We start from the raw sequence: 27,415 nt of genomic DNA, 5'->3' as shown, positions 1-27,415 counted from the left end.
GGTGACTTTGGGCCAGACAATCTGCCTTAGGTCAGCCCACTTCACAGGGTTGTTGTTCTGAGGGGGAGGGGAGAGAGGAGGAGGAAGGTGCGTTATGGCTGTCTGAGGAATTCTGGGAGTTGAAGTCCACACATCTTAAAATTGTCAAGGTTGGGGGGGGGGGTTAAAAAAACCCTACACTAAGATAACAATTTTAGATTTGAACTCGTAATTCCGGTCTCTTTAATTGTCGTTCTTCTCTTGAGTTTTCTCTCTGATTTCTTTGCTCAGACATAAAAACACGGCTTCCCTTTCTGGGATCACCTTGGAGCACAAGAATGAATCCACTGCCAAACAGAGAGGAGAATCCTACCGGGGATCCACCCAAACCTTTGGATCACTACATACGTGAAGGTCAGTTTCCTGTCTTCAGGAAAACAAGCCCTGGTTAGAACAAGACTAACCAGGTTTCCGTGGAAAGATGCAACCCAGGACGGCCTCCGTGTTTGAGGATTGCAGGTTGTTAACGGGACTTTTTAAATAGTATTTTGGAGGTGTAAATGGACTCCGAAGATGCCCTTAAAATACAGGCAGTCCTCATTTAGTGACCAGACTTGGGACTGGCAATTCTGTCATTAAGCAAAGCGGTCACTAGGAGGAAATCGTGTGATCGGGAGTGTCTTTCTTTTTCTCTACTCCTTCGTTCTTGGAGTGCTCCTTCCGATGGCGGTGAAATAATTAGCCAAAAAGAGAAGCGTTTGTAGTTACATTCAGTGGAGAGAAAGGGATTATAAGAGAGTAAGCAGGCACACAGTGGGGATTATACATCAAAAGCAATAGACTGGCAGCCACGAGTGTGTTATACAAACACCTCGATGTATTCCTCACTGTGTGCCGGCTTACTCTCTTATAATCCTGTGCGCATGCTGGAAACAATGCAGAGTTCTGTTTGAGAAGAGCTTGTGTCTTTCTTCACAAACGCGGTAACAAGTCCGAATTATTTTTCAGGCCTGAAAGAACTGTATGAGGAAGAGCTTCTGTGCGACACAACTATCGTGGCTAAAGGGGAACGGTTTCCCTGTCACAGGTATTGTGCTATGGTGCACTTAGCTTTTTTGTGTTACAGCGGTAAGGGTGCCCAGAATTTACTGCCTAATGGAGGAGACCTGGGTAACAACACCCCCCCCCCCAAAATAAGTGAATCTTATTTCTCTCTGCCACTCTACTACAGTAAGATCAGTCCCCAAAATTGCAGAGAAAAAAATGTTGGCAAATCCCGGAGAATTGAGGTGGAAAAACAGAAGCCTCTTTGGCCAGGCAGGAAACACTTGGAAAGCCAGAGGGAAAGCAACAGTTCTGGTGTGTTTCCTGATCCTAGGATACTCCTGGCGGCTATCAACCCCTATTTCCGAGCCATGTTCTCCAACTCTTTCCGAGAATGCCAGGACGGCGAGGTGCTCCTGCAGGACATGGATCCCTCCATTATTCAAGCGGTGGTGCAATACTACTACACGGAAGAAATCGTACTCACACCTGAGATTGCCGAAGATTTGTATGAAGCAGCCAGCCGCCTCCAGATCCTACCTCTGCTGGAAAGCTGTTCCAGGTAAGCATTAGGCTGCACAATGCCTGCTGGATGTTTTTAATTGGGTGGGGGAACCCCACCTGGTATAGGGTCTCCTGCTTGAGCAGCAGGTTGGTCTAGAAGACCTCCAAGGTCCCTCTCCCCATCTCCTTCTTTTCTTCCTTTCTTCCTTTCTTCCTTCCTCTCTCCCTCCTTGGTGGGGCTCTGGTTGCTTCTGCGGCCTTATGCCCCCTCCTCTCTCCGCAGCTACCTACTGGAACACCTCTCTCCGGAGAACTGCCTGAGCATCTACCAGCTGGGCTACTCTCACAACGACCCTGTGCTCTTCCAGGAGGCCAAGGGCCTGGTGCACGCCCACTTCAAGCGTCTGTCCCAGGAGGCCCCTGCCTTCCTGGACCTTAACCCCAGCACCCTGGAGAGCATCCTGGCTTCCGACAACCTGCTGGTCTCCTCAGAGCTGCTGGTCTACCGGGCCGCCTGGCGCTGGGTGCAGGCCCAGAGTGCGCTGCGCCTCCCCTTCCTGGCCCGCCTGCTGACCCAGGTGCGCTTCCCGCTCCTCACCCCAGAGGAGCTGCGCCAGGTGCAGGCTGAGCTGTTGCAGCGGCCCAAGGAGCTGCGTCCACGCTGGCGGCGCCTGAGCCGGCAGGAGCGGCTAACCCGCTGTGGGGGACTCCGACGTGGCATGTTCGACACCTGCATCGTCTGCGTGGACCTCTTCAACCTGGAGGGCCCTGAGCTGCGTACCAAAGACTTCCAGGTGGGCTGCTACGACCCGCAGGCCAACCGCTGGGAGAAGCTGCCGCTGCAGGAGCGCCTCTACTGCGCCCGCTGCGTGGCCTTGCGCGACCGCCTCTTCGTCACGGGTGGGGTGCGCACCGACGACTCCTACTCCAACGCACTGCACGAGTACAGCCCACTGCGGGGCCGCTGGAGCCGGCTGGCGTCCATGTCAGTGGCGCGGGCCTCCCACGGCTTCCTCGCGTGGGGCGGCCACCTCTTCGCGCTGGGTGGCTGGCGTGACTTTGAGGACTACCTGGACTCGGCCGAGAGCTACGACCTGGCCGAGGGGCGCTGGGCACGTGTGGCCCGCCTGCCGCTGCCGCTCAGCCACTTTGCAGCGGCTGCGCTACGGGGGCGCCTCTACCTGGTGGGTGGCGCAACCGAGGAGGTGGGCGCCTGGTATGCGTCGCGCAAAGTGCTGATCTACCAGGTGGGCGCCGACCAGTGGAGCCAGGCCTTCCTCAGCAGTGGCGGCTACTGGGCGGGCGCCGTGGCCATGAGTGAGGGCATTTACGTTGTGGGCGGCTATTTCCGTGGACGCACCCGGCACCACCAGCCCACGCGTGACCGCCGACCTGAGGCGGATGGGCTGCGCTGCACGCGACGCTGCTTCTTCCTGGGTGCCGATGGGCGTGTGGACCGGCGCGTGACTGTGCCCCCCTTGCCCGTGGAGCTGGCCGGGGCTGGCGTGGTGCGCTGGAAACAGCGCATCTACGTGCTGGGCGGCGAAAACGTGGCGCTGGGCCGGGGCCGGCGGGCCCAGGGTGAGAGTGAGGAGGAATACTACAACACCGTCTACTACTGGGAGCCCGGTGCCCCCCGCTGGACCTGCTGCCAGGAGCGGCTGCCCTTTGCCAACTGGGGGGTGAGCGGCTTCGGCTGTGCCGCCGTCAAACTGCCCAAGAAGCCCATCCTGGAGCTTTTCCGCAAGACAGCTGTGGCCCTGACCGGGCTGGAGGGGCCCGCCTGCTGAGAGGGGACTCGCCCCCTCTCCCTCTCTCATTCCCTCTCTTTCTTCTGCTTTCTCTCTCTCTCTCTCGTTCTCTCTTTCTGTCTTTCCCTCTCTGTCTTTTACTGCTTCTCTCCTCTCTTTCTCCCTGTGTTTTTCTCTCATTCCCTCTCTTTCTCTCATTCTTTCTCTTTCTGTCTTTCTCACTCTTATTCTTTCTCTCTCTTTGTCTCTCCCTCTCTCATTCTGTCTTTATTTCTGTCTCTCTCTCTCTCTCTTACTCCTTCTCTCCTTTCTCTCTCTCTCTCTCTCTCTTTCTTTCTTATCCCATCTCTTTGTCTCATTCTTTCTCAGTTACTCTTTCTTTCTTTCTTTCTTTCTTTCTTTCTTTCTTTCTTTCTCACTCTCTCATTCTTTCTCTTACTCCTCTCCTCTCTTTTTCTTTTGGTCTTTTTCACATTCTCTTACTCTTTCTTTCTCCCTCTCTCTTTCTCTCATTCTACTTCTCTCTACTTCTCTCTCTCTCTCTCTCTCTCTCTCTCTCTCTCACACACACACACACACACACACTGGGGCCCCCAACTGTGGGGACCCCCTTGTTCCACAGAGTCTAGAAAGAAAAAGTACTCCCTTGCCTACACTCGTGCGTGTCTGCCTTTCATTTGTGAGGGAGGGGCCTGGGTATCTGGGCAAATTATATTACTTTTGCAATGTTTAAAATGTTTTCACCCAATCCCACAGGAGAGACCCCCCCCCCAGACTGTGCCTTCCATTGGCCCTTGAATTTATTGAAAAGAAAAGAACGAGAAAACAGGAACTTGAATATTAGAGTCACCAAACTCCATGAAATTCTAGCCGATGGTAACTTGAGGTCAGGTGAAGACACCAACAGCTTCCAAATGGGATGTTGTCACACCTGCTAGGATTTGGTGCGTTGGAGACATCGGAATGTCGCTCCATGGGAAACCTTGAGCGTTCTGAGGTCCTCAGTCTTTGTAGCCTTTGAGTAACCTTGATAGGCTAGCAGGCCAAAGCCCATAGAAGCCAGCCGTGATTGTACGTCATTACAGTAGAATTTATTGACAATTCCCACTTGATGTTCACACGTGAAGCCGAAGAGGGTGGTGGGAACTATGATTTCGGGACGGCCGACGTGACAACCACAGAGGTCACTTGGAAGAGCTGGAGAATATGAGGCTTGGGTCTCAACAACGTCGCACAACCAAATCTGCTGATGCCTTCCCGCAGCACGGGGATTTCGGCACCAGCCCGGTGCCAGCGGGATTCACCTGGTTGCCAGGAGTAGATCGCTTTGTACCGCTGGGTCAGATCTTCTCCACCCAACACGTAGATTCGCTTCCCGCAGCGCACCACCCCTGCGTTGGCCAGTGCTCGCCGCAGCTTGGGGATGGCCACGTTGAAATTCACCTTGCCTGCCTCGTTGACGAAGAAGCACTTACGGGTGCCGTGACGATTCTCGGGCACCAGTGCCCTCTCTTCCCAGTCCTCGAACTTCTTCTCGGTGTATCCTCCGAAGACGTAGAGGCCGTTCTCAGCAGCCACGGCTCCCGCAGCGAAGAAGCCCGTGGCCAGAGGGACCTGTGTCCACGTGTTGGAAGCCATCTCATAGATCAAGACTCCTTTATGGAACAGCCAGTGGTTTGAGATCCCCGTGGCGCCCCCGAGGAGATACACCTTCTGTCGTAACACGCCAGAGGCCGGGTGGCTCAGGGCAAAGGGCAGCTTGGCCATTGGGGTCCACGTCCCCGTGGCGAGGTCAAGGCTCTCGGCCAGGCTTAAGAAACTCTGGAATCTGCACCAGCCACCCATGGCATAGAGTTTTTGGCAGTCAAACACGAAGCCATGGGCCACCCGGGGCACCACCATGGATGGGAGCTGCAGCCAATGGTTGGTGAAGGCGTTGAATTCGAACACGGCAGTGGAGTACACGTTCTTGTGGACCCCTCCTGAGAGGTAGACCCTGTCTCCGTTGGAGGTACAACAAGAGTGGGTCAAGGCCTTCAAGCCGGGAAGTTTCTCCCAGGTTTCGGCCTGCGGCTCGTAGCAGTTCATGTGGGTCTCTTCGCTCTCCAGCGGTTGATACTCACATATCTGGGTGTCGATGCACAGAATGTGTGGCTTGTACATGCCTTGCCGCAGTGCACGGCTTTGTTGCAACCGTTCCGGGCCGTCCATGACTTTCTGTTCTAGATCGAGGTCACCCCATCTCTCCAGATCTGCCTGGAGTACATCCTGCTCCTCGGGGCCGAAGAGGGGGAAGCGCACATGGCACAAGAGCTCTCCGAGGAAGGAGCTGCGCTTCCTGGGTTCGCTCTGCACCCACCGCCGCACGACCTGGTAGACTCTGAGCTCGGAAGCGACTTCAAGGTCATCGGAGGAGATGACAGTGGCCAGATCAGCGGAGTCCAGTTGGAAGAAATTGTCCTCTTCAAAGGCCCGGTCAAAGTTATTGATCAGGAGCTGGAGAACGGCGTGAAGGAGTGGCTGGCTGTGATGCTGTCGAGCTAGGGAATACATCTCAAAGCAGTTCTGGATGGAAATATGGGTCGCCAGGAACCTAGGAGGAGAAGGAGATGGAGAAGGAGAGACCAGCTTGGTCTTCAAAGAGAAGCTAAAAGGGCAGGTTGGGTTTTTTTTTTTTTTGAAGAACGAGGAGAGCAACAGGAGAGAAGGGTTGAACTGGGGGATCTTTGGTGCTGAGTTGTTTTCTTGTAGACGTCTCATAACCGAGCTAGGTTACGTCCTCCAAGCTAGAAGGCAGTAGGTTTGGTGGAGGAGGAGGAGGGAGTGGGAGGGAGGACTGGGAGATCCTTGGTGCTCCTGGTTTCTAGCCTGGTTCCTTTTATCCCCTAAAAAAAGCTCTTTTAGATTTTTTCTTAAACCAACTTTTAAAAATCAATTATTTCGACTGTTAACCGATTTAGCTACCGTAGTTTCCTAAGCACAGAAGAAAAAGAAAAACCTTATTTTGGGTCTTGCCTGTTCTGTCTTGCTTTCACCTCCGAGGCTCTCCCATTTGAGCATGCCTGGTGGTGGCCTGGACGGGAGACCACTGAGAAATCTTAGGGAGGAGATCAAACTCTATTAGAGATCAAAGAAGCCCTTTGCAAAATTGTCATTCAACCTCTGGAAACCTACCCACAGCAGACGGTCTGCAAGGGGGTGATCTGCAGCTGGCTGGCTCCCGTGAAGAGTAAGGGCGCCAGCTCGGGTGTGAGTGCGAGTTCCTCCGTGTAGATGTATTTCAGGATGTTCTGCATGATGGACGGGGACACGCCCTGCAGCTGGACCTCCGTCCCTTCCAGCTCTTTCCCACCTTTGATGAAGACGTCCCGGAAATAAGGACTCACGGCTGCTAGCAAGGCCCTGCAATGAGAGGGACCCGTTGGGGATAAAGCTGAGAGCAGGGCTGGTCTGCAAAGGGACACCCTGGGGGGCTCTTACCTGTGGCAAGGAAACTTCTGTCCTTCAGCCACGAGAGTGATGTCACAAAGCAGCTCCCCCTGGTACATCTCGGTCAATCCTGGTTTCGGGAAGAGGACACATGCTCAGTTCACAAGAATAGAATAGAATAGAATAGAATAGAATAGAATAGAATAGAATAGAATGGAATGGAATGGAATGGAATGGAACAGAACAGAACAGAGCAGAACAGAATAGAAAATATGGAATAGGATAGAACAGAACAGAACAGAATAGAATAATAGAATAGAATAGAATAGAATAGAAGAAAATAGAGTAGAAAGAATAGAATAGAATGCAGAATAGAGTAGAATATAGACTAGACTAGACTAGACTAGAATGACAGGGTTGGAAGGGACCTTGTAGGTCATCTAGTCCAACCCCTGTGCCCAGGCAGGAGACCCTACACCATTTCTAGGGTTGTGTGAACCCTTCAAAGTTGGGACTCCTTCAATAAGAGGTCCTTTGAAGCTTACCTTCTTTCAGGCCAAGAGGTCTTGGTTTAAGCTTGGTGACCTGTCCTCTTTTCTGACTAGTACTCATCGTGAGCTATAAAACAAAGAACGGAGGAAGGTTGTAGCCAGCCTACGATGGGATGAAAGGCTGACAGTTGCATCAATTGTAGCTGAATGGCCTTTCACCTTTTAATACTTCTCCAGGATGGTGTGTAGTGGACGGTGGAGGTCCTGCCTCGTAGGTCTTCCTTGCTGACCATTTTCCTGTAGTCATAACTCAAGGACTATCTATAACTAAACTTAGCTTTTCAATTAGCCATGATTGCCTGGGTACTCAGTCATATTCCTTCTTTGCGTGTCTCTCTGCTTTCAGTTGGCTATGGACTAAGCTAATTTATTTATTCGAACGGAGGGTTTCTTGTGCAAATTTGATTCCAAATGCTGTTTTATTATCTCCTTATTAACTGTAACTAAACTTAGTTTTTTCAGAAGTGACCATGATTGACTGAGTGCTCATCCCTATTCCTTCTTTCCCTGTCTCTCTGCTTTAAGTTGGCTATTCATTTATTTAGGGCTTATTGCGCTGGTTTGATTCCAAATGCTGTTTATGATTTTCTTATTCCCTGCTCGGGCTTCGTGGAGAGAAAGCACTACAGGTAATAAATATTTATTTGTTTGTTTATTTATTTATTTTGCATCCTGAACTTGGCATGCTGGCTGGGAATTTTGGGTTTGTAGGTTGGAAACGGACAGGGAGATGACAGCCCTTCTGATGCTAAAGACTCTGGGTGCGGGTTTTCTTACCTCTGAAGTGCAGCAATGAGCCTGGAGCTATAAAAAACGTCAAGGGGGGGGGGGAAATGTCACTCTAGCCTGGACCCATCAGCCTGGGCCAGCGCGATGCCAGAGTTGCCTCCTGCCCCTCCGCTCCCTGAGGCTGCTCCTCCAGAGTCTTCTGGTGCCCCCCTGCCATGCCTGGAGGCTGAGAAGCTCTGCCCCCAGGAAGACCCAGCGCCCAGCCTCTCTGGACACCCAGCCATTGTGATGTCACATCTGCACACTGAGCTGTGTGCAGACAAAGGGCAATGGATAGGCTGGAGTGGAATCTGAAATTCTTCAGGCTCAGATTTTGTCTGAAATGGTTTAGGGTTTCCTGCCTGAGCAGGGGGTTGGACTAGATGACCTCCCAGGTCCCTTCCAACTGTATTATTATTATTATGGATCATCGCACAGTCAGCCAGATGTTCAGACTGGATTTGGCATTTTGTCTACCTATCGAGTCCTTACCCAGGACCTGGGATAGGCAGATGTGGATGTTTGATGGTATTACAGATATCGTCGCAGGATGGAAGCAGTTCCTAGTAAGGCCGCCTTTTGCAATTGACTAATAGCGAATTTGTCAATGCCAATGGTGTTCAAGTGGTGCTCCAGTTGTTTTGGGATTGCACCCAAGGAGCCTATTACTATTGGTACTACCCTTGCTTGCTTTTGCCACAGTCTTTCTATTTCTATTTGTAGGTCTTTGTATTTTGTTATCTTCTCCAGTTCTTTCTCTTCTATTCTGCTGTCTCCAGGCACTGCCACGTCCACTATCCAGACTTTTTTGTCTTTCTTATCGACAATTGTTAAGTCTGGGGTGTTATGTTGCAGGTGCTTGTCTGTTTGAATTCTGAAGTCCCAGAGCAGTTGAATTTTATCATTTTCTATGACTTTCTCTATTTTATGATCCCACCAGTTTTTGCTTACAGGCAAATGATATTTTTTGCAGATCTTCCAATGCACCATTGTTGCTACTTTGTCATGCCGCTGCTTGTAGTGTAAATCGAGGACTGGCGTAAATGAATTAATGCTGTTGTTAATCTGATTTGACTCTATTTGGGGTTTTAAAAAAAAGTCTCTAAAAAATAGCTTTTCACCGGAAGGAATCTGAGAGCGTTTTTTTTTCCAACTCGCAAATCTTTTTAAAAGACAAAATCTCAGCTCCCAGACTCCTTATTTTATTTTTATTTTTATTTATCTTCTCTTTCTCCATTGACCCTGAAAACTGACCGTGATTTAAAATCCCTCCAGACATTTCCGTGGAGGTGCAACAGAGGGCAGGCGAGCAACACAGAACATTAGGAACATTACGATCTTTGCAAAGAGTTCCAAATTTCACAAGCCGGTATTTTCAAGCACCCGGTTTTAAGAGACAGCCCAGACCGCCTTCCGATGTTGGCTAAGTGTCTGGCCTTGGGATGCCCCTGCTGAAACCGGGATTGTTGGCTGCTTGGAAATAGGGCAGGGCGAGACTTGCATTGGTGGTAGCTGTTTATGAGACACCAGGGGGAAAATATCTAAGGATCGAAGCAAAGGAGCCAGTGGCAGAATGTGGCCGAACAGAATAAAAGGCTAATAGAGCTGAGAGGGACCTTGGAGGTCTTCTAGTCCAACCCCCTGCTCAAGCAGGAGACCCTAGACCATTTCAATCAATCAATCAGAGCTGGAAGGGACCTTGGAGGTCTTCTAGTCCAACTCCCTGCACCATTTCAAACAAATCTCTTCTTGAAAACCTCCAGGGATGGAGCACCCACAACTCCTGGTGGCAAGTTGTTCCACTGACTAATTGTTCCTAAGTTTCTCCTTAGTTCCAGGTTGCTTCTCTCCTTGATTTAATTTCCATCTGTTGCTTCTTGTCCAGCCTTCAGGGGCTTTGGAGAATAGCTGGACCCCCTCTTCTTTGTGGCAACCCCTGAGACAGTGGAATAAGTAAACCGTTTCAGAGAGGATTTGACCCATAAAAGCATTTTATTAGCTGTTTCCCATCAGGGCAGCTTCATTTTTGGGGTGGCCCGTTTTAGGGGCTTCCACCCACCAAATAGTGGAGCAAGCAGAGGCTTAAGTGCTGCAGAAGTACAAAAATAAATCTATTTGAAGGACGGGATGGAGCAGAGGAGAAAATCCTGAAACAGCCCGGGGAGACTCCGTGGGCAGAGAGTGGAGTGAACATGGAGGATCGTGGCAGAAACGTGCCAAGAGCACAAACTTGTAAGCTTTTGCGGCAAAGAGTTAAAAACCAAACGTATCTCCCTACCTGTTGAGCCAAAAAAGTACCGTTTCTGGCTTACGTTGGGCTTAGTTCTTTTAAAACTAAGTTTCACAGCCCAAAGTAAGCCGAGTACGCGACGGAACCCAGCCGAGGGTGGATTGTCCAACCAACCATGGTTAAGGAAAGAATGGCTTAGGGTAATGTGTGAAGCCAGCTACTGAGAAAGGGGGAGGAGGAGGAGGAGGAGGAGGAGGAGGAGGAGGAGGAGGAGGAGGAGGAGGAGAGCTGTGGCATCCTTGGTGCCCTCTGAGCTTGGTTGCTTTCTTGCAAACGTTTCATGACCCATCTAGGCAACATCATCAAGCTAGAAGGGAGGGGCGTTTGCAGGGAGGAGGAGGAGGAGGAGGAGGAGGAGGAGGAGGAGGAGGAGGAGGAGGAGGAGGAGAGCTGTGGCATCCTTGGTGCCCTCTGAGCTTGGTTGCTTTCTTGCAAACGTTTCATGACCCATCTAGGCAACATCATCAAGCTAGAAGGGAGGGGGTTTGCAGAGAGGAGGAGGAGGAGGAGGAGGAAGAGGAGAACGACGACGACTGTGGGGTCCTTGGTGTTCTCTGAGGTGGGTGCTTTTCTTGCAGACGTTTCATGACCCAACTAGGCAACATCATCAGGGCTGGCCTTGCGTGGCTTCTCCTCTCTCGATACCAGTCCCGCAGTCCACAGAGGTGACACGCAATGCGACGGAGGCGACTTCTAGCAGGAGGTTGCAGACAGTCACAACAGGAGGGCCCAGAAGCACGGACGCTTCTCCCTTAGCATCCGGAGCAGGCGACGTTAAAGCAGATTTCGCAGGTCTCCGGATCGCTGGCGATGCGCTCTGAAGCCGAGGAAGACAAGAGATAGTGGAATAAGGATCAGGGCCGCCCAGCCTGAACAACCTTCACCTGTGCTACTTCGAACCTGGTCGGCTAGGAGTCGGCCAAACGGTCTGCTACGTGCTACGGGATTCCCTCTTCCCGGCTCCCCAAACTGTCAGCCGCCTGCGAGGAGTACTAAGCAGTTGTAAGTCATTAGAGCGGAAGTTTTGATAGAGGGTTGGGCTGTGGGGTCCCGGGTGCTCTCTTTTTGGGGGGGGGGGTTCTTGCAGATGTTTTGTGACCCAACTAGGCAACATCATCAGGGCTAGAAGGGAGTGGGGTTTGTGGAGAGGAGGGGGAGGAGGAGGAAGAGGAAAGAAAGAGGAGGAGAAGAGGAAGGAAGGAAGGAAGGAAGGAAGGAAGGAAGGAAGGAAGGAAGGAAGGAAGGAAGGAAGGAAGGAAGGAAGGAAGGAAGGAAGGAAGAGAGGAGGAGAAGGACTATGGGGTCCTGGGTGTTCCCTGAGGTGGGTCCTTTTCTTGCAGACGTTTCATGACCCAACTAGGGAACCTCATCAGTGCTAGAAGGGAGGGGGGTTTGCAGAGAGGAGGAGGAGGAGGAAGAGAGAGAGAGAGAGAGAGAGAGAGAGAGAGAGAGGGAGAGAGGGAGAGAGAGAGCGCCAGGGGTCCCACAAAAAGTAAATTGTTTTTTAATCTAATAGAAGGAGCTTAAAAAGAGACTCTGAAAGGCATTCAAATCCAGCCCCTTTCAGACTAAAACTCGGTCCATTTAAGGACCATTTTGACTTACCAAGGGCCCTGAACACGCTGGCGGCCTTCGGCTTAGCGCAAAGAGGCAGGAATTCGCGCGGGAGTTGGGGGTGCAAGCACACGGGCGCCGGTTCTCGGCTCCGGAAGCGTGGGTTTTGGGGTGCAGGAACCAAGATCTTCTTCAGGGCTTTGACCGACTCCCAGGAGAAGCTCAAGTCGTCAACCTGTCCAGGATAGGAAGAGAAAAATCACATATGCTTTGCTTTATAAGGCAGTCCTCGAATTACGGCCACAAAAAAACCCCCAGATTTCTGCAGCTAAGTGAGACAGTTCTCACGTGAATTTTGCCCCGTTTTAACCACCTCAGTTGTTAAATGAATCGTGGCGGTTGTTAAGCTAGGAACACGGTCGTTAAGTGAATCCCCACGGACTTCACTTGTCAGCAGGTTGCAAAAAAGGGGATGACATGACCCCGGGGATCATTGCGACCATCATAAATGTGAGTCAGGGGCCAGGTGTCTGAATTCTGATCACGTGACCACAGGGATGCTGCGATGGTCATTAAGCGTGAAAAACGGCTGTCGGTCCCTTTTTTCCCCAGTGCCGTTGTAATTTTGAATGGTCACTAAATGAACCGTTGTAAATCGAGGCCCAGTTTCTTCTTGGAAACCTCCAGAGATGGAGCGCCCATGACTTCTGAAGGCAAACTGCTCCACTGGTTAGTTGACTGGGGATTAGAATGACAGAATAACAGAGCTGGGAGGGACCTCGGAGGTCTTCTAGTCCAGCCCCCTGCTCAAGGCAGGAGACCCTAGACCATTTCAATCAATCAACCAGAATAGAACTGGGAGGGACTTTGGAGGTCTTCTAGTCCAGCCCCCTGCTCAAGCCGGAGAGCCTAGACTATTCCAGACCAAACGGTTGTCCAATCTCTTCTTGAAAACTTCCAGAGATAAAGCACCCACAATTTCTGGAGATGAGCCGTTAATTGATTTGAAATTAGAATTACAGAGTAACAGAATTGAAAATGACCTCAGAGGTCTTCTAGTGCAACCCCCTGCTCACTGTCAGGTAGATCCTCCTTAGTTCCAGGTTGCTTCTCTCCTGGATGAGTTTCCACCCGTTGCTTCTTGTCCTGCCCTCAAGTGCTTTGCAGGATAGGTTGACCCCCTCTTCTTCTTTTTGGCAGTCCCTCAAATACTGGAAGGTGCTATCATATCCCCCCCCCCGGTCCTTCTCTTCATTAAACTAGCCAAACCCAATTCCTGCCACCGTTCTTCATGAGGTTAGGCTGAAGTTCTCTAGGGAGAGCCTGGAGGCCGAACTGTGGGTCCCCCCACTCCACAATTAACGGGTCCCAGCTTCCCACTATTCCGTTTCATTTTAATCTGTGCCGATTAGCGTACGTTTAGTAAAGTTATTCCAAGTTCTAAACCAGAATCCAAGGAAGTTTTTTTAAGAGGAGACTGGACAGCCATTTGTCCGAAAGGGGATAAGGCTTCCTGCCTGAGCAGGGGGTTGGACTAGATGACCTCCAAGGCCCCTTCCCACTATAGTATTATTATCATTGTCATTATTAAACCGATCCTCAACCAAACCGCCTTAAAATATTACCTGGACGGTGATGCCTTCGGCCAGGGCTGGGAGAAGGCACAAACCAAGGATTAGCATCGGGCCGGCTTTCATGGCTGGAACCACGATTGGGGCTCTTTCTGGGATGGCAGAGACGAAGCAGACCTTTGACTTAGACGGTCAAGAAAAGGGCCTTTTTAAAGGCGAAACTCTGGTTACTGAGTAACCAGGATCTCATGGCACGGGTTAGGACGGGGGCTGTAAAAGAGAGAAGTCGGAGGGTAAACAATCCAAGGTTGGGGTGTGGCGTTGTGGGGTGTTGACATCATCCTTGGCGTTTTATGACCGTCCTTCACAACTGAACTTGCGGTTGATGGGTTGGGGGGGGGGATGGCTGGGATGGGACCATGGCGGAGGGTAGGAAGCTGTCCCCCCCCCACACCAAAAACAGATCCTGCTGGCTATGAGCCACACCTGTTGAATTAAACCTCTCCTTTTTTTCCCCTCCTTTTCCTCTTTCCTTCTTTCATTCTTTCTTCTCCTTTTCCATCACTTCTGTTCCTTCTTTCTCCTTCTTTGCTTTCCTTTCCCTCCTCCTCCCTCCCTCCTTCTCCTTCTTTCTCTTTCTCTCCTTCGCAAGGGTGCAAAGTCTGGAGAAGAGACTTACTTTATATTCAGCCATAACCTTTCTGGCCAACTGTTAAAACTCAATATCCAATCCAGGACAACATCCACCCATTTTTATTGGGCTCCTAAAAGCTGTCCCTGAACTGTCGTTTTTGGGTGTGGGGATGAACCAGCGTGTCGGAAATTGTGTTGAACTGAATCGTTCAGCACAACTCTTGCTTTCTTGTTTTGGAAACATCAAGCAATTCGCTCGTATAAACTCTTATAAACATAAACTGATAAAAAAAAAGTGGATTAACTTCGGGGCCAAACATGGAAACGCCAGCCCAATATTTGCTTAGGCCGTGATTCCTGGAAAATAAAGACGAATTATGCCAAAGAAAGAAATGTTGAATCTGCAAATAAACCAGGGAAATTGTATGGTCATCCGAGTTGCGGAAAGAAAAAGAAAAGAAAAGAATAATAAACTTACAAGAAGAGAATACTGGAACAACAGATCATGTGAATATGAGAAAAGTATTATATTACTTTATACAAAGGTCAAGAAATTTCACTGGAAAAAATATTATTTTTTCTCTCTCTCTATTTCTATCCTTCTGTCTATCTCTCCCTTTCTCTATCTTTAACTCTTTCTTTTTATCTCTTTATCTTGTTCTCTCTATCTCTCTATCTTTAACTCTATATTTTTCTCTCTTTCTCTGTCTCTTTCTCTCTCTCCATCTATCTAACTTTAACTCTCTCTCATTCTCTATCTTCCTCTCTCTCTCTCTGCATATTTTTTAATATATTTACATAATTTAGAACAGAATATTGCTATGTTTTGTATCTGTACTGGAAAAAAGTTACTCTTTTTATATATATTTATTTCAGGATTTTTTTCCCCTACCACCTTTTACAAGTTCCTCTTTTTTTTACCCTCCCCCATTTTTTCCCCTTTGTGTTATTTTGTATTTACCAATAAAATTATTTGCAAAAAAAATAGATGTGAAGAATTGAAGAATTCTGATATCCTTCAAAGCAGTTATAAGTTCATACTTATTTTAACCTCTCACTGTAAAATTACATCTATGCTCTTCTTTGTATGATCTGGACTATCCAATCATCCAAATCATAAATCACCAATCCTGGTGTTTTTTTTATTGCTACACAATAAAGTACATAACACCCTTTCAAGCAAAGGTTTGAATGCTCTAATGCTTTCCAGAAATGATAATAGTTTTAGAATCGGCCAGAACAGCACTTTGGCCAAGGAAACAATTAAAAAAATGAACAATTTGAAACTTTTGGATCTTGATCATGTATCTCGCCAGAAAAATAAAATCGAGATTGCGGGAAACTCAGTTTTGACTCGAATCCCGCCCGTTGAAAGGTCTGCCTGTCACTTTGGGCTGGTTGTAAATTGTGTCTAAATCTTTATTGTTTCATGTTTTTCAACCAGACTCCCAGTCCGAGTGACGCATCTTTCTCTCTCTGTTTGTGTGTGTGTGTGTCTGTGTGTGTGCCAAAAAGAGGAAATGAACCTCTGAGACGCAAATATTGAACTTTCAGTAACAGGGATCACCAGATCATATTTTCTGAAGATAAAACTTGGTGTGATGGATGCCTACAATTGTTCTCAAAGACCAAAAGGTTGCGAGCCAATTTCATTTCCCAGAAATGCCTCATTCTTCTTCTTCTTCTTCTTCTTCTTCTTCTTCTTCTTCTTCTTCTTCTTCTTCTTCTTCTTCTTCTTCTTCTTCTTCTTCTTCTTCTTCTTCTTCTTCTTCTTCTTCTTCTTCTTCTTCTTCTTCTTCTTCTTATTCTTCTTCTTCTTCTTATTCTTCTTCTTCTTCTTCTTCTTCTTCTTCTTCTTCTTCTTCTTCTTCTTCTTCTTCTTCTTCTTCTTCTTCTTCTTCTTCTTCTTCTTCTTCTTCTTCTTCTTCTTCTTCTTCTTCTCCTCCTCCTCCTCCTCCTCCTCCTCCTCCTCCTCCTCCTCCTCCTCCTGCCCTCCTGACTTTGGGCTATGTTTTCTCAGTCTGGTCTACTTCAGAATTGTTAGGAGATATTAAAATTCACTGATGGATATCTGAGTTGTTAGACAAGATAGGACATAAATATGTGCAATAATAGTCACAGTTTCCTTCCTTCCTTCCTTCCTTCCTTCCTTCCTTCCTTCCTTCCTTCCTTCCCTCCCTCCCTCCCTCCCTCCCTCCCTCCCTCCTTCCTTTCCTTTTTTGGGGCATACGCTTTGATGTCACCATCAAATAAGCTTTCCTGTTCATGATTAACCGTTGAGAATCTTGGTCAATTCAAAGCCACACCCGTATCCAGGATTTATTGCGGTCTCCTACGCAGGAATAATTTCACGGCAAACAGCTGGTTGAATGTAGAGCAATTTCAGCCTGGCACCTGTGAAATGAAGTGGGTCAAAGTCTAAGCCGATGGATGCTTGAATCACCATAGCTTCTCCCTTTTATGGTCTATCCAATTTCTGTGCAATCTCCCCATCAATTTGGACTTTGCAAATTAAAACAGCTGGCAGATTCAGAGCCTGGGATCTAAATGGATTTCTTGGGGATCGAGGAGATAAATTGCTCATTCGTTTAATCTCCTGTGTGGAGGGTGGGTTTTCTCCAAAGGGGATTAATTGTGGCATGAAGGGTTAAAAAAAATCAAGCCATGGGAACATCTGTCCTCGATTTTTCCAACCCAGGATTTTTTTATTTATGATACTCCCTGTTTTAAATTAAGTAGGATGCTTAATTTACTAGGGTTCCCTATGGCCTGACACAGTCTAGGCAACTTTAAGATGGATGAACTTCAACTCCCAGAATTTCCTGGCTAGCTATGCTATGCTATGCTGGCCAGGGAATAATGGGAGTTGGTCCACCTAGCTTAAAAGTTCTTAAGTTTTAAGATTAAAATTCTTAAAGACTAAGAAACATTGGCCCAACAGCTGCAAATTGCTCACCTCAATTTTGAAACTCACTTTAGACTGAAAATTAAAATCTGTATCCATACGCTCCCTACAGATTTGCAAATTTAAGCCATCTCTCTCTCTCTTTCTCAGCGTGTTATCTGTGTATCTTATTCACTAATACAAATTAAATTCCTAATCCCTAAATCTTTTCTCTAGCCATTGATAAAAAAGGTCCCAAGTTTGAAACTATTCTGTTTCTTCTTTTTCTTTCAACCTTAAAGTAAGTCTGTCCATTTCCGCACGGTCTAATATTTTTTTAATTATTTCTTCTTCTGGTGGTGTTTCTTCGTTCTTCCAGTATTGTGCAAATATAATTCTGTTATCATATGTAAACTCAAATATGTACTTTGCTTATCAAGTTTTTCTGATTATTATTATACCTAATAAAAAAATTCAAGTTTATAATCTATGTGTTTCTCTAGCATTTTTTCTAACCAAGTGTGAATTTTTGTCTAATATCTCCTTGCTTTAACACATGTCCACCACATATGATAATAAGTACCTCTCTCTCTTTCTCTCTCTCCTTTCTCTCTTCCTTCTTCTTCTCTCTCTCTCTCTCTCTCTCTCTCTCTCTCTCTTCTTCTTCTCTCTCTTTATCTTTCTCCTTCTCTCCATTAATGTGTTATTGTCCCCAAATCTAAATCCAGCAGGGTGCAAATTTTTAATCCGAGGGCCCGCTTTCGCTCCCCCCCCTTCTTGTAATCCTGTGATTTGGAGCTGAGCCCTGACGAGATGATCACTCCATTTTTAATCTGCCCTGAAAGTCCTACCGAGCTTTGCACCCTCACAAATGCCACGACTTTCATTTGTTCATCCAAGAGATAAAACATCAAAATTCAGGTCAGCACAAGCAGCTCGTGGATGCTCTCTGTGTCACTTCTCTTTCGCGGGGGGGGGGGGGGGTGTCAAGCTGCAAGATGCTGACCACCCGTTTCTGTTTTTACTTATTTATATCCCGCCAATCATGTTTATGAATAGCTCAAGGCAGAGAAGGTACTTAATACCCCTTCCTCTTCCCATTTTTCCCACAACAGCAACAACGACCCTGCAAGGTGAGTTGGGCTGGGAGAGAGACTGGCCTTTATACCTAAGGTAGGATTAGAATTCCCAGTCTCCTGGTGACTGGCCCAAATTCACCCAGCTTAGGACTTTTCTCAGCGGGGTGTCATCATTTTCATGGAAGGGAATCAGAATCAGAATACAGCTGGAACGGACCTTGGAGGTCTTCTAGTCCAACCCCCTGCTCAAGGTAGGAGACCCTAGACCATTCCAGACAAATGGCTGCCCAGTCTCTTCTTTAAAACCTCCAGTGATGGAGCACCCACGATTTCCGGTGGCAAGCTGTTCCACTGGTTAATTGTCCTCACTGTCAGGAAGTTCCTCCTTAATTCCAGGTTGCTTCTCTCCTTGATTAGTTTCCATCCATTGTTTCTTGTCCTGCCCTCTGGTGGCTTTGGAGAATTTGGGTAACTCTTTCCATAGTCTCGGTAAGGAGCAACCAAGATGTTATCTATTGTCGTGGGAAAGAATGCAGGAAGTCCAGATCCCAGGAACAGTGAGAAAGGGGAAACTTGAATTGAATCAAAGAATCATAGGGCTGGAAAGGGACCTCAGAGGTCCTCCAGTCCAACCCCTGCCCCCAGACAGGAGCCCCACACCATCCCAGTCAAATGTTTGAAAATATTCAGGAGAAAATACTCAGGTAATTCTGGGGGGGGGGGGAGGCTGGTTCTCTTCCTTTCTCAGCCTCCTTTATCTTAAGAAGAGAAGATGGGCTTCCTTTGAAGACGTAGGATGTTGTAGGTGTTCAAGCCTGGCACGTCAAACCCAGGAGACAGCCCCTTGGGGTCAAACGGATAGAAGTTAAAAAGCTGACCGTCCTGGGCCTCAAGGGAAATCGAGGCGGGCCCTAACTTCAGGACACACGGGAATTCCTTCTCAAAGACCACCTGGAAGGTACGATCTTCCAGGTGATGGAGCTGAATGGTCCGGTAGCTTTCGGGGATGACCTTCTCGATGTGAGGTCCGAACTGCTGCATAAGCAGCTCTCCTCGGGGCCCCGCCTTGATCTCGTAGAAAGTCAGGTTGGAGAAGGTGTAGTAGCCCAGGTAGGGAGCAGGACTCGGGGGAGGCTTGAGCTTCTTCTTGACTTCCCGGAAAGCGGACTCCAGGGAGGGAATCAGGTACTCGTAGGTCTGGGTCACGAGGTCTCCTCCTTGAGGGCGAGGACCGGCCATCAAGAGGATGAAGCTCAGGCGGAGTTTGGGGATGAGGGAGAAGGTGGCCGAGTAGCCATCGATGTCCCCGTCTTTCCGGAGGACGTCGTAGCCCATCTGCTCGTTCATCTCCCAAGGCGTGCCCGTCTTGTTGGCGAAGTAGTCCCTGGAGCACTTCAAGAGCGGGGTCAGCATCACCTTCAGAGTCTCCGGCCCTAGAAGAGGCCTGTGATAGGTGCCCAAGAAGAGCATGGCTAGCTTGGCCAAGTCAGCAGCAGTGGAGAACATTTGCCCAGAAGGTCTGTACCAGCCCAGGTCGTAGAGAGGAGCCACTTCTCCACTGCCGTAGACGCCGACGGTCAACCTGGAACGGAGGTTGGGCGTGAGATCAAAGCCCGTGTCCTCCATCCCCAGAGGGTCAAGGATGCTCTCGGAGACCCAGTTCTGGTAGTCGCCCTTGGCAACTTGCTCAGATAAAACATGAGCCAATAGCGAGAAGGCCAGATTGCTGTAATGGCACCTGCGGAGGAAAAGCAGAGAGGATTACTGGGTCCATCACCCACCAGGAGACGGTGAGTTCTAGTTCCACCTTAGGCACGACAGCCAGCTGGGTAACCTTGGGCCAATCAACAGAAGACGGTGAGTTCTAGTCCAGCTGGGTGCCTTTGGGCCAATCACCAGGGGACAGTTCTAGTCCTGTCTCAAGCATGGAAGCCAACTGGGCGCCTTTGGGTGAATCATCAGGAGACGGTGAGTTCTAGTCCTGCCTTAAGTATGGAAGCCAGCATGACTGAAATGGCCAAGGGGCTCCTGCTGGAGCAGAGGGTTGGACTAGAAGACCTCCAGGGCCCCTTCTGTGCTTCTATGTTCTGAATATAGGGACATTGGGCACAGGTTTGAAACCCTCAGCCCTGAGTAGCACAACCAGACGCACAAGGTCAGCCGAGGTCTTCTGCTCACCGAGTTCCTGGATCAGCCACCAAGATGTCATCTCGGAGAAGAGCTAATGCTTCTTGGGTGGTTCCTTTCCACACCAGGCTGGTGGACCGCAGGCGCCTGGGCAGACCTGAAGAAGCAGGAAACCAGATTTAATTTAATTTAATTTATTAAAATTTATAGACCGCCCCACTCCCGCACGACTCCGGGATGAACACGGGGTCACCTTGCGACCTCATCTTTTAGGCCAGGGGTCTTCGAACTTGGCCCTTTGATGACTTGTGGGCTTCAACTCCCAGAATTCCTCAGCCAGGCGTGCCTGGCTGAGGAATTCTGGGAGTTGAAGCCCACAAGTCATCAAAGGGCCAAGTTCGAAGACCCCTGGCCCAGGCTATATATATAAAACCCTCTGCTCAGGCAGGAAACCCTAGACCTTTTCAGACAAAATGTTGTCTAATCTCTCCTTGAAAACCTCCAGTGATGGAGCACCCACAACTTCTGGTGGGAAGCCGTTCCACTGGTTAATTGTCCTCCCTGTCAGGAAATTCCTCCTTCATTCCAGGTTGCTTGTCTCCTTGATTAGTTTCCATCCCTCGCTTCTTCTCCTGCCTTCTGGTGCTTTGGAGAAGAGGTTGACTCCCCTCATTCTTATAGAAGCCTCTGAAATATTGCAAGGCTTCTATCATGTCTCCCCTAGTCCTTCTGTTCACTGAACTAGACACCCCCAGTTCCTGCATGTTTTAGCCTCCAGTCCCCTAACTGTCCTGTTGCTCTTCTCTGCACTCTTGACCTCTTTTTCAGCCAATTTTTCCTACCTGACAGTTGGCTCGCCATCCTTCTCAGGGTGACCGAAGAAGGCCTGGGGGGCAGATGTTTGTCGTCGAAAGAGCTTGGGCCGCCCCCCGAATACGTCTGCTTGGATTCCTTGAGATGCCCCAAGGGGTTTTTAATGGAGAAATTGGGGGCGTAGCGCTCCAACGAGTCATCGAGAGAGTTTATCTTCCCGTCCTCCCAAAGCTTGTGCAGCATGATGGTTGGGAACAGCTTGGAGATGCTTCCAATTCTAACACAGAGGGACAAAGTCACACAATTGCGTAAAAGAGCAGAGTAGACAAAACTGGAGTAGCAATTCATTGCAGTAGAAAATATTGATTTTCCTCGGGAGAAAATCGTTGATTCCCTAAGGAATCGGGCATTCTCACATCTAAGGTCCCCCTCAAGAGTTAGTGCTTGCTTGCGTGTCTGAATTTTCTGGGAAGCAACCCGTGCAGTGCAAAAACGCGCACTCGGGCTCCTGCTCCCACATCTTCCAGCTGAGGAAAACCCCAAATCACCTGTAAATGGAATATTCATTGGGAAGACCGGAGAGGTTACTGGAGCCGTTGCGTCTCCCAAAGTTACCGGTCCACAAGACCGTGTCATTGTAGATGACAATGGCGGACAAAGCTGGGAGGCCTGGATTGCGGATTTTGTGCTGGAGGAGATTGTCCACCTAGAGAGAATTTGGGGAGCAGAAAGCAAGGAATAAAATTTTCAGACTTCTATTTCGCTTGTGGCTAGAATGAATGGCTAATATTCACACTTAAGCCATAATATTGTTCTAATATTGTTCATAATATTAGTGTGAAGTGTAAACAACTGAGGTGGCTTGCAGATCATTGCTTCTGGATAACTTGTTGGGGGAACCCAATCATCCATAGCTTATTCAAAGAACAAGCTGCAGTTTAGCGTGATGTGTCAAGGCAGCCAATGTAACTGTGCTGTGGGAACTCAACCCACAATGACTTATTCAGCAAGCTAGAGTTGAATGAGCTTTCCAAAGGCTTTACTCCTTCTTTCATCTGATTTACAGCAGTTAAAGGCATAAAATGGAACAGAGAATAACATACTAGAAATATTATTATTAAAAAATAAGAATAGAATAGAATAGAATAGAATAGAATAGAATAGAATAGAATAGAATAGAATAGAATAACAGAATTGGAAGGGACCTTGGAGGTCTTCTAGTCCAACCCCCTGCTCAGGCAGGAAGCCCCATACCATTTCAGACAAATGGCTGTCCAGTCTCTTCTTAAAAACTTCCAGTGTTGGAGCATCCACAACTTGTTGAGGCAAGTTGATCCACTGATTAATTGTTCTAACTGTCAGGAAATAATTGGACCCATTTGATTGCAACGCACCTTTTCCAGAGCGTCCTTCAGGATGGGGATGGGGTGGTCCAGTTGGACAGGATCTGGATAACGGGGACACATCTCCACCTCTGCTGCTTTGGTGTCCGTGGTGACTGAGCCTAGCAGAAGAACCAAGACAGAGAACAGGGTCTAAAAGCAGGAATGTGAGTTGAAGCATTCATGGAAATCCATATTCACAGGATGATGGGCTTCGTGAAGTCCAGATAGGTTGGAGAGCCATATGAAAATAGGACCACCAGAACCAAGTTGGGCTGAACTCTAAGTGGTCTGGAGGTTCACGTCTACAAAACGGCCAAAGCAGTGTGTTTCTCAACTCAGCTTTAAGACACGTGAACTTCATCCGTCTGGAATGGTCTAGGGTCTCCTGCTTGAGCAGGAGGTTGGACTAGAAGACCTCCAAGGTCCCTTCCAGCCCTAGGATTCCATAATCTGGTTGTCTCGTGCGCCAAAGAAATACAGAAAGCATTGTTCCAGATTTTGTGCAGCCGGATCTGGTAATCGGAGATAAAAAGCCAGCTGAGATTAAAATTAATCAGCAGGCATGCTAGAGGGAACTTCCTTTCATAAATGAGAGAGAGAGAGAAAGAGAAAGCGAAAGAGAAAGAGAGAGAGGGAGAGAAAAAGAGAGAGAGAAAAAAGAGGAGAGAGGGACGGGGGATAGAGAAAGAGAGAGGGAGGGAGAGGGAGAGAGGAAGGGAGGGAGGGAGGGAGGGGGAAAGGGAGAGAGAGAGAAAGAGAGAGGGGGAAGGAATGAAGTGAATGTGGATGGATATGAATGAATATGGAGGAATAACATTCATCTCTCAGTCAATTTAGTTTATCTTTTTATTTAGGCTGACCTCATTTTTATGCAGTTGGGATTTCATGTATTTAATTAGCGTCTGACTTAGCCTGACGCGCAACTGTCGCCACCCTGTTAAATATGCATATTTAAATGAGGGTTTTTCGTCCAATATCTTAAAAAGAGGCCAACAGAACACCCGATTCGGTCCAAAACGAACTGGGATATTATCAATAGGATAGCAATTAAAGTGAATTAGACCTTGCAGCGTTTAAAGCCAATCAAGCCACATTGAACACAATTAATCAACTCGCAGGGGTCCCGAATCATATTGTGATTTTTCTGTGTGACAATAAATGCTTTGTGTCTTCCCTTTTGCTCGTTTGACACCTTGACGAGTAAATTAAATTAAAGGTTTAGGCGAAACCCTGAGAACTTTTTCATTATCGGCTGCAGGGTTGAATGTACTACATGTCCCATCTTCCAAGGAACGTGCAGCGAAACATGGAGAAGCAAAGTGGAGAGTGGTCCCATTTCAGTCCACCCTGAAACCACCAGCTGTGATGGATCTTGTACTCACTGGACGTTGCTTTGGGTAGGCTGTACTGCCACAGGAAACAGCCAGTCATGGCCACAAAGAGCAGGACGAAGACCAGGAGTGCCACATGGACCACCTTCCCTTCCATGGTGGAGAACTGGAAGAAGCTCAGCCTAATGGCGGTCTAATGGGGACAGAGGAGAGAGAAGGTGAGCTGCCAACTCGCGCTTGCCCTTCGCCATCGCTTGGCGCCCGTCTGCCCTGAACTCTAGGGAGGGAGTCTGGAGGTTTTAGGGGAAACTGAACGTTCTCTGTATCTCCCTGAGATGCTGCTTCAAGGTCAACCGGCTGAGAAAGGAAAGGAGATGCATACCAGTCTATAGCTAGTTCAGAGAAAAGAAGATCTAGGGGTGACAGGATAGCAATGTTCCAGTATCTCAGGGGCTGCCCCAAAGAAGAGGGAGTCAAGCTATTGTCCAAAGCGCCTGAAGGCAGGACGAGAAGCAACGGATGGAAACTGAGCAAGGAGAGAAGCAACCTGGAACGAAGGAGAAACTTCCTGACAGTGAGGATAATTAACCAGGCTGACTCCAGAAGTTGTAAGTGCTCCATTGATGGAGATGTTTAACAAGAGACTAGATAGTCATTTGTCTGGAATGGTCTAGGGTCTCCTGCCTGAGCAGGGGGTTGGACTAGAAGGCCTTCAGGGTCCCTTCTAGCTCTATTTTGATTGATTGCACCTACACTTGATCCAATCGAAAAACTTCTTTTCTGACTTTGATTGGCTATGGGTGGGTGGGGGGGCAAGAAGAGAAAAGAGGGGATGGTTCCTGCGAGGGGTCTGGGGGTTGGGGACCCCTGCCCTAGACAGCATCTCTTCATCCCATAACTCACAACTGTTCCCACGTACCTATCCTAGTCTGGATTATCTAGAAATCTCCGCCTTTCAGTTCAGATAAGGCCACACCTGCCTTATCAATATTAAGGGTTACTGGGGTGATGCAACCATCATGAGAATACAATTTATATCACCACCACGATAAGGCAATAAGGGTATAGATAACGGAAGTAAAACGTGTCAGGAGGGGGGGGGAATTATTGCTTTTAAAAATGTCGTAGGTTTGTGACTCACCGCTCAAAGTGGCACCACGCTTTATTGTAGTAGCTAAGTTAGTAAGAATGAGGGAATAACAGAATAACAGAGTTGGAAGGGACCTCGGAGGTCTTCTAGTCCAACCCCCTGCTCAAACAGGAGACCCTAGGCCATTTCAATCAATCAATCAATCAATCAAGCAGAACAAGAATGAGAGCTGGAAAGGACCTCTATTATTCTATGTTCTATCCTTTTTCTTAATTCTTGATTCAAAATTCTTTCCTCTCAACTCTTTTGGCAAAGCCACCCACTTCCCCCTATGGTCCTGAACTTCTGGGTGCAGGATGGTCCTCAAAGGCTGATGGTTGATTCTCTCTCTCTCTCTCTCTCTGTGTGTGTGTGTGTGTGTGTGTGTGTGAGAGAGAGAGAGATCAGTCCTTAGCAACCCTGTTGCCGAATTCCTGAATTCTCCCTTTCTCCTCCTCCTCTCCCTGGGACCTTGTCCTCCTACCCAAACATCTGTGGGAGATGGACTTACCATGACTTACCATGACTTTCCAGAATCCGCCTTCCTCCTGCCAGCTTCCGATGGACCGAGAGGTGGGCGATGGGCTTGGTAGTAGCAGATTTTTCTTCTGCCTCTCTGCTTCTATCAACCGGCTCTGAGTTTTTGCCATCTACTGCTGGGAGAGAGCAAAATCCAGATTTATGTGGCTAAGCTCCCCGCCACAAGCTGTTGTGTGTCTCCACAGACCTAAATGACCAGACTGCAAAGACCTAAGAATGGAAATAAAACTACTGTTCCCCCATCCAGGCAAGAAATGGAAAGGGACCCCCCCCCCTCCAAATTAAGAAGGGGGGGGGATCTTGCACAAGTAACATACTTCATGCTGGCTGGGGAATTCTGGTAGTGGAAGTTCACACATCTTAAAGTTGCCAAGGTTGAGAGACAGGGACCTATTCTATATTCTATTGCTATTGCCATTCCATTTTCTTTACTGCTTTATTTGCTGAGAACGATGCTTCAATTCATGCGTCATTCAAAACAGAAAAAACAAACAAACCAGGTTTGTGATCCATTTTCAGCTTCATCCAGAATTCTAGGGACTTATTAGGATTCCTACAACTCGGTGCTTTTTTCCCTAGGGGCACTCAGCGTGCACCTTTGATAAAGGAATATACCTAACAAGCAAACCCCCATCAAACCGAGTTTAGTCAAAGCAGCAAAGTCTGCCCTCCTGTGGCCAGCGTGTGCTGTAATATTTGGCCAAGGAGGCCTGGAGTGGCTTATTTTTATTCTCTCCCTTCCTTCCTTCCTTCGATGGAAGCTCAAAGCAGCCACCAAAGAGGCTCTGGGGAATATAAAAGATAATTCCAGCTGCTAAAACTTCATTTCTAATAGGACACGGAGGATGGCAGAACAGGGAATGCTGCCCTCCTGTGGCCAGATAAGTCCATGGCATTTTTTCCCTAAGGTACAGTTACTGGACAGTGTGTGTGTGTGTGTGTGTGTGTGTGTGTGTGTGTGTGTGTGTGTGTGTGTGTGTGTGTGTGTGTGTGTGTGTGTGTGTGTGTGTGTGTGTGTGTGTGTGTGTGTGTGTGTGTGTGTGTGTGTGTGTGTGTAAATCCTTACAAAAGGTGATCCCGGGCGACTTCGGCGAAGAGCAGGAGCACAAGGTGTCCAACAGGTCCAAGCTCCTCACCGCAGGATCACAAATATAGTTGAAAGTAGTTTCAAACACTTTATTGTTTAACACAAGCATCCCATCTTCCAAGCATAACCCAGCTGCAAGCGCTTTGTACAATTCAAAACATTATACAGGTAAAATACATAAAAATATCATCCAATATTTTAAGGATAAAAAGTCACATTTTTATAATTGTAAAAATTACAAAAGCAATGATAAAATACCATGATGGGTTAAACAATTCACTAATTTAAAATGACATTTTTAATAAAAAGGTGAGGTATAAAAGAAACAACAGTTGTCATCAACAGATTTATCACAGAAGAAAACGCAACTTCAGTGTTCAAATACATGAATATCACAACAGGTATCTCTTGGTGAAGAGATGGGGTTAAGAACGGATACATAAAAATAGGCAAAAGATAAAATATCTTGTCTATCATAAACATCACAACTACTTAACAAGTCCGGAGTAAAAATAAGCTTTATTACAAAAAATACACGTCAAACAGAATGTTATCAAGTCTGAATCCCATTTACAGATATTTCAGAAACAAAAAGATAAATGTATTTGACAGAAGAAATCAAAATTAGTGAGGTGACAGCCGCATACTGTGTGTCATGATTATTTACCAGTCAAAACATAACTTACACATTTTAAACAACAGGCAAGGACAAAATTATTCCCAGGTGGAAAAACAGAAATATGTTACCAAGCACTGGCCACACTGGTCATTTAAAAGGGCCACTGAGGTTTTCTCCTTGGTTCTAAGAACCATCGCCAGGGCTCCATTTACGCCAGGCAGAAAACTATAAAATCTATTATCCATCACCGGCACCTCTAGCATTAAAAAGGGCCATTGAGATGTTTTCTGGTTCTAAGAACCAACATCATGTTTGAATTAAGCCAGACAAGGAATCTACTCAGGGTT

At 47.8% G+C, this 27,415-nt stretch overlaps 4 protein-coding genes across 7 annotated transcripts; 1 reads left to right on the top strand and 3 right to left on the bottom strand.

The window, feature by feature from the left end:
- The first annotated feature begins 274 nt into the window (after nucleotides 1-274).
- LOC120319116 (kelch-like protein 18) lies at nucleotides 275-3,445 on the top strand. Its single transcript, XM_039367527.1, has 4 exons — nucleotides 275-393; nucleotides 988-1,066; nucleotides 1,358-1,585; nucleotides 1,811-3,445. The coding sequence occupies exons 1-4, from the start codon at nucleotides 318-320 to the stop codon at nucleotides 3,315-3,317; spliced, it is 1,890 nt and encodes a 629-aa protein (XP_039223461.1). The 5' UTR covers nucleotides 275-317; the 3' UTR covers nucleotides 3,318-3,445.
- Nucleotides 3,446-4,060: 615 nt separating this feature from the next.
- LOC120319118 (kelch-like protein 24) lies at nucleotides 4,061-8,474 on the bottom strand. Of its 3 annotated transcripts, none has more exons than XM_039367531.1 (5): nucleotides 7,418-8,474; nucleotides 7,253-7,325; nucleotides 6,759-6,837; nucleotides 6,453-6,680; nucleotides 4,061-5,871 (listed from the first exon to the last, which is right to left on the bottom strand). In XM_039367531.1, the coding sequence occupies exons 2-5, from the start codon at nucleotides 7,317-7,319 to the stop codon at nucleotides 4,425-4,427; spliced, it is 1,821 nt and encodes a 606-aa protein (XP_039223465.1). In that variant the 5' UTR covers nucleotides 7,320-7,325; nucleotides 7,418-8,474; the 3' UTR covers nucleotides 4,061-4,424. The 3 variants fall into 3 exon arrangements, with proteins under 3 accessions (XP_039223465.1, XP_039223464.1, XP_039223466.1); XM_039367530.1 differs by having other exon boundaries at nucleotides 8,036-8,474; XM_039367532.1 differs by lacking the exons at nucleotides 7,253-7,325; nucleotides 7,418-8,474 and having other exon boundaries at nucleotides 6,453-6,669; nucleotides 6,759-6,807.
- Nucleotides 8,475-10,892: 2,418 nt separating this feature from the next.
- On the bottom strand, nucleotides 10,893-13,728 carry GUCA2A (guanylate cyclase activator 2A). The gene is made up of 3 exons (XM_039367538.1): nucleotides 13,496-13,728; nucleotides 11,922-12,105; nucleotides 10,893-11,133 (listed from the first exon to the last, which is right to left on the bottom strand). Exons 1-3 carry the CDS (start codon nucleotides 13,565-13,567, stop codon nucleotides 11,069-11,071), a joined length of 321 nt encoding a protein of 106 aa, XP_039223472.1. The 5' UTR covers nucleotides 13,568-13,728; the 3' UTR covers nucleotides 10,893-11,068.
- A 5,014-nt stretch (nucleotides 13,729-18,742) lies between these two features.
- Nucleotides 18,743-25,580, bottom strand: LACTBL1 (lactamase beta like 1). 2 transcript variants are annotated; one of them, XM_039367528.1, is made up of 7 exons: nucleotides 25,344-25,580; nucleotides 23,745-23,886; nucleotides 22,372-22,481; nucleotides 21,526-21,683; nucleotides 21,007-21,254; nucleotides 20,216-20,321; nucleotides 18,743-19,775 (listed from the first exon to the last, which is right to left on the bottom strand). In XM_039367528.1, exons 1-7 carry the CDS (start codon nucleotides 25,470-25,472, stop codon nucleotides 18,797-18,799), a joined length of 1,872 nt encoding a protein of 623 aa, XP_039223462.1. In that variant the 5' UTR covers nucleotides 25,473-25,580; the 3' UTR covers nucleotides 18,743-18,796. The 2 variants fall into 2 exon arrangements, with proteins under 2 accessions (XP_039223462.1, XP_039223463.1); XM_039367529.1 differs by having other exon boundaries at nucleotides 25,334-25,462.
- Between the last annotated feature and the right edge of the window lie 1,835 nt (nucleotides 25,581-27,415).

Source organism: Crotalus tigris, unplaced genomic scaffold (assembly GCF_016545835.1).
Source record: "Crotalus tigris isolate CLP2741 ecotype Arizona unplaced genomic scaffold, ASM1654583v1 scf7180000020588.15403103151:6194809, whole genome shotgun sequence".
Taxonomy (NCBI): Eukaryota; Metazoa; Chordata; class Lepidosauria; order Squamata; family Viperidae; genus Crotalus; species Crotalus tigris.
This window is presented reverse-complemented; position numbering and strand designations above follow the sequence as displayed.

Bases quoted from the DNA above. Each gene is read 5' to 3' on its own strand.
- LOC120319116 (XM_039367527.1), top strand. From the start codon at position 318: ATGAATCCACTGCCAAACAGAGAGGAGAATCCTACCGGGGATCCACCC. The intron at 1,067-1,357 runs GTATTGTGCTAT...TCCTGATCCTAG, and splicing joins GAACGGTTTCCCTGTCACAG to GATACTCCTGGCGGCTATCA. The intron at 1,586-1,810 runs GTAAGCATTAGG...CTCTCTCCGCAG, and splicing joins CTGCTGGAAAGCTGTTCCAG to CTACCTACTGGAACACCTCT.
- LOC120319118 (XM_039367531.1), bottom strand. From the start codon at position 7,319: ATGAGTACTAGTCAGAAAAGAGGACAGGTCACCAAGCTTAAACCAAGA. The intron at 6,838-7,252 runs GTAAGCTTCAAA...TCCCGAAACCAG, and splicing joins ACCTCTTGGCCTGAAAGAAG to GATTGACCGAGATGTACCAG. The intron at 5,872-6,452 runs GTAGGTTTCCAG...TTCTCCTCCTAG, and splicing joins TTGCAGACCGTCTGCTGTGG to GTTCCTGGCGACCCATATTT.
- GUCA2A (XM_039367538.1), bottom strand. From the start codon at position 13,567: ATGAAAGCCGGCCCGATGCTAATCCTTGGTTTGTGCCTTCTCCCAGCC. The intron at 12,106-13,495 runs GTAATATTTTAA...TATCCTGGACAG, and splicing joins CCGAAGGCATCACCGTCCAG to GTTGACGACTTGAGCTTCTC. The intron at 11,134-11,921 runs GTAAGTCAAAAT...CCTCGGCTTCAG, and splicing joins CAGCGTGTTCAGGGCCCTTG to AGCGCATCGCCAGCGATCCG.
- LACTBL1 (XM_039367528.1), bottom strand. From the start codon at position 25,472: ATGGCAAAAACTCAGAGCCGGTTGATAGAAGCAGAGAGGCAGAAGAAA. The intron at 20,322-21,006 runs GTAGGAAAAATT...CTGCTTCTTCAG, and splicing joins GATGGCGAGCCAACTGTCAG to GTCTGCCCAGGCGCCTGCGG. The intron at 19,776-20,215 runs GTGAGCAGAAGA...TTTCCTCCGCAG, and splicing joins GTGGCTGATCCAGGAACTCG to GTGCCATTACAGCAATCTGG.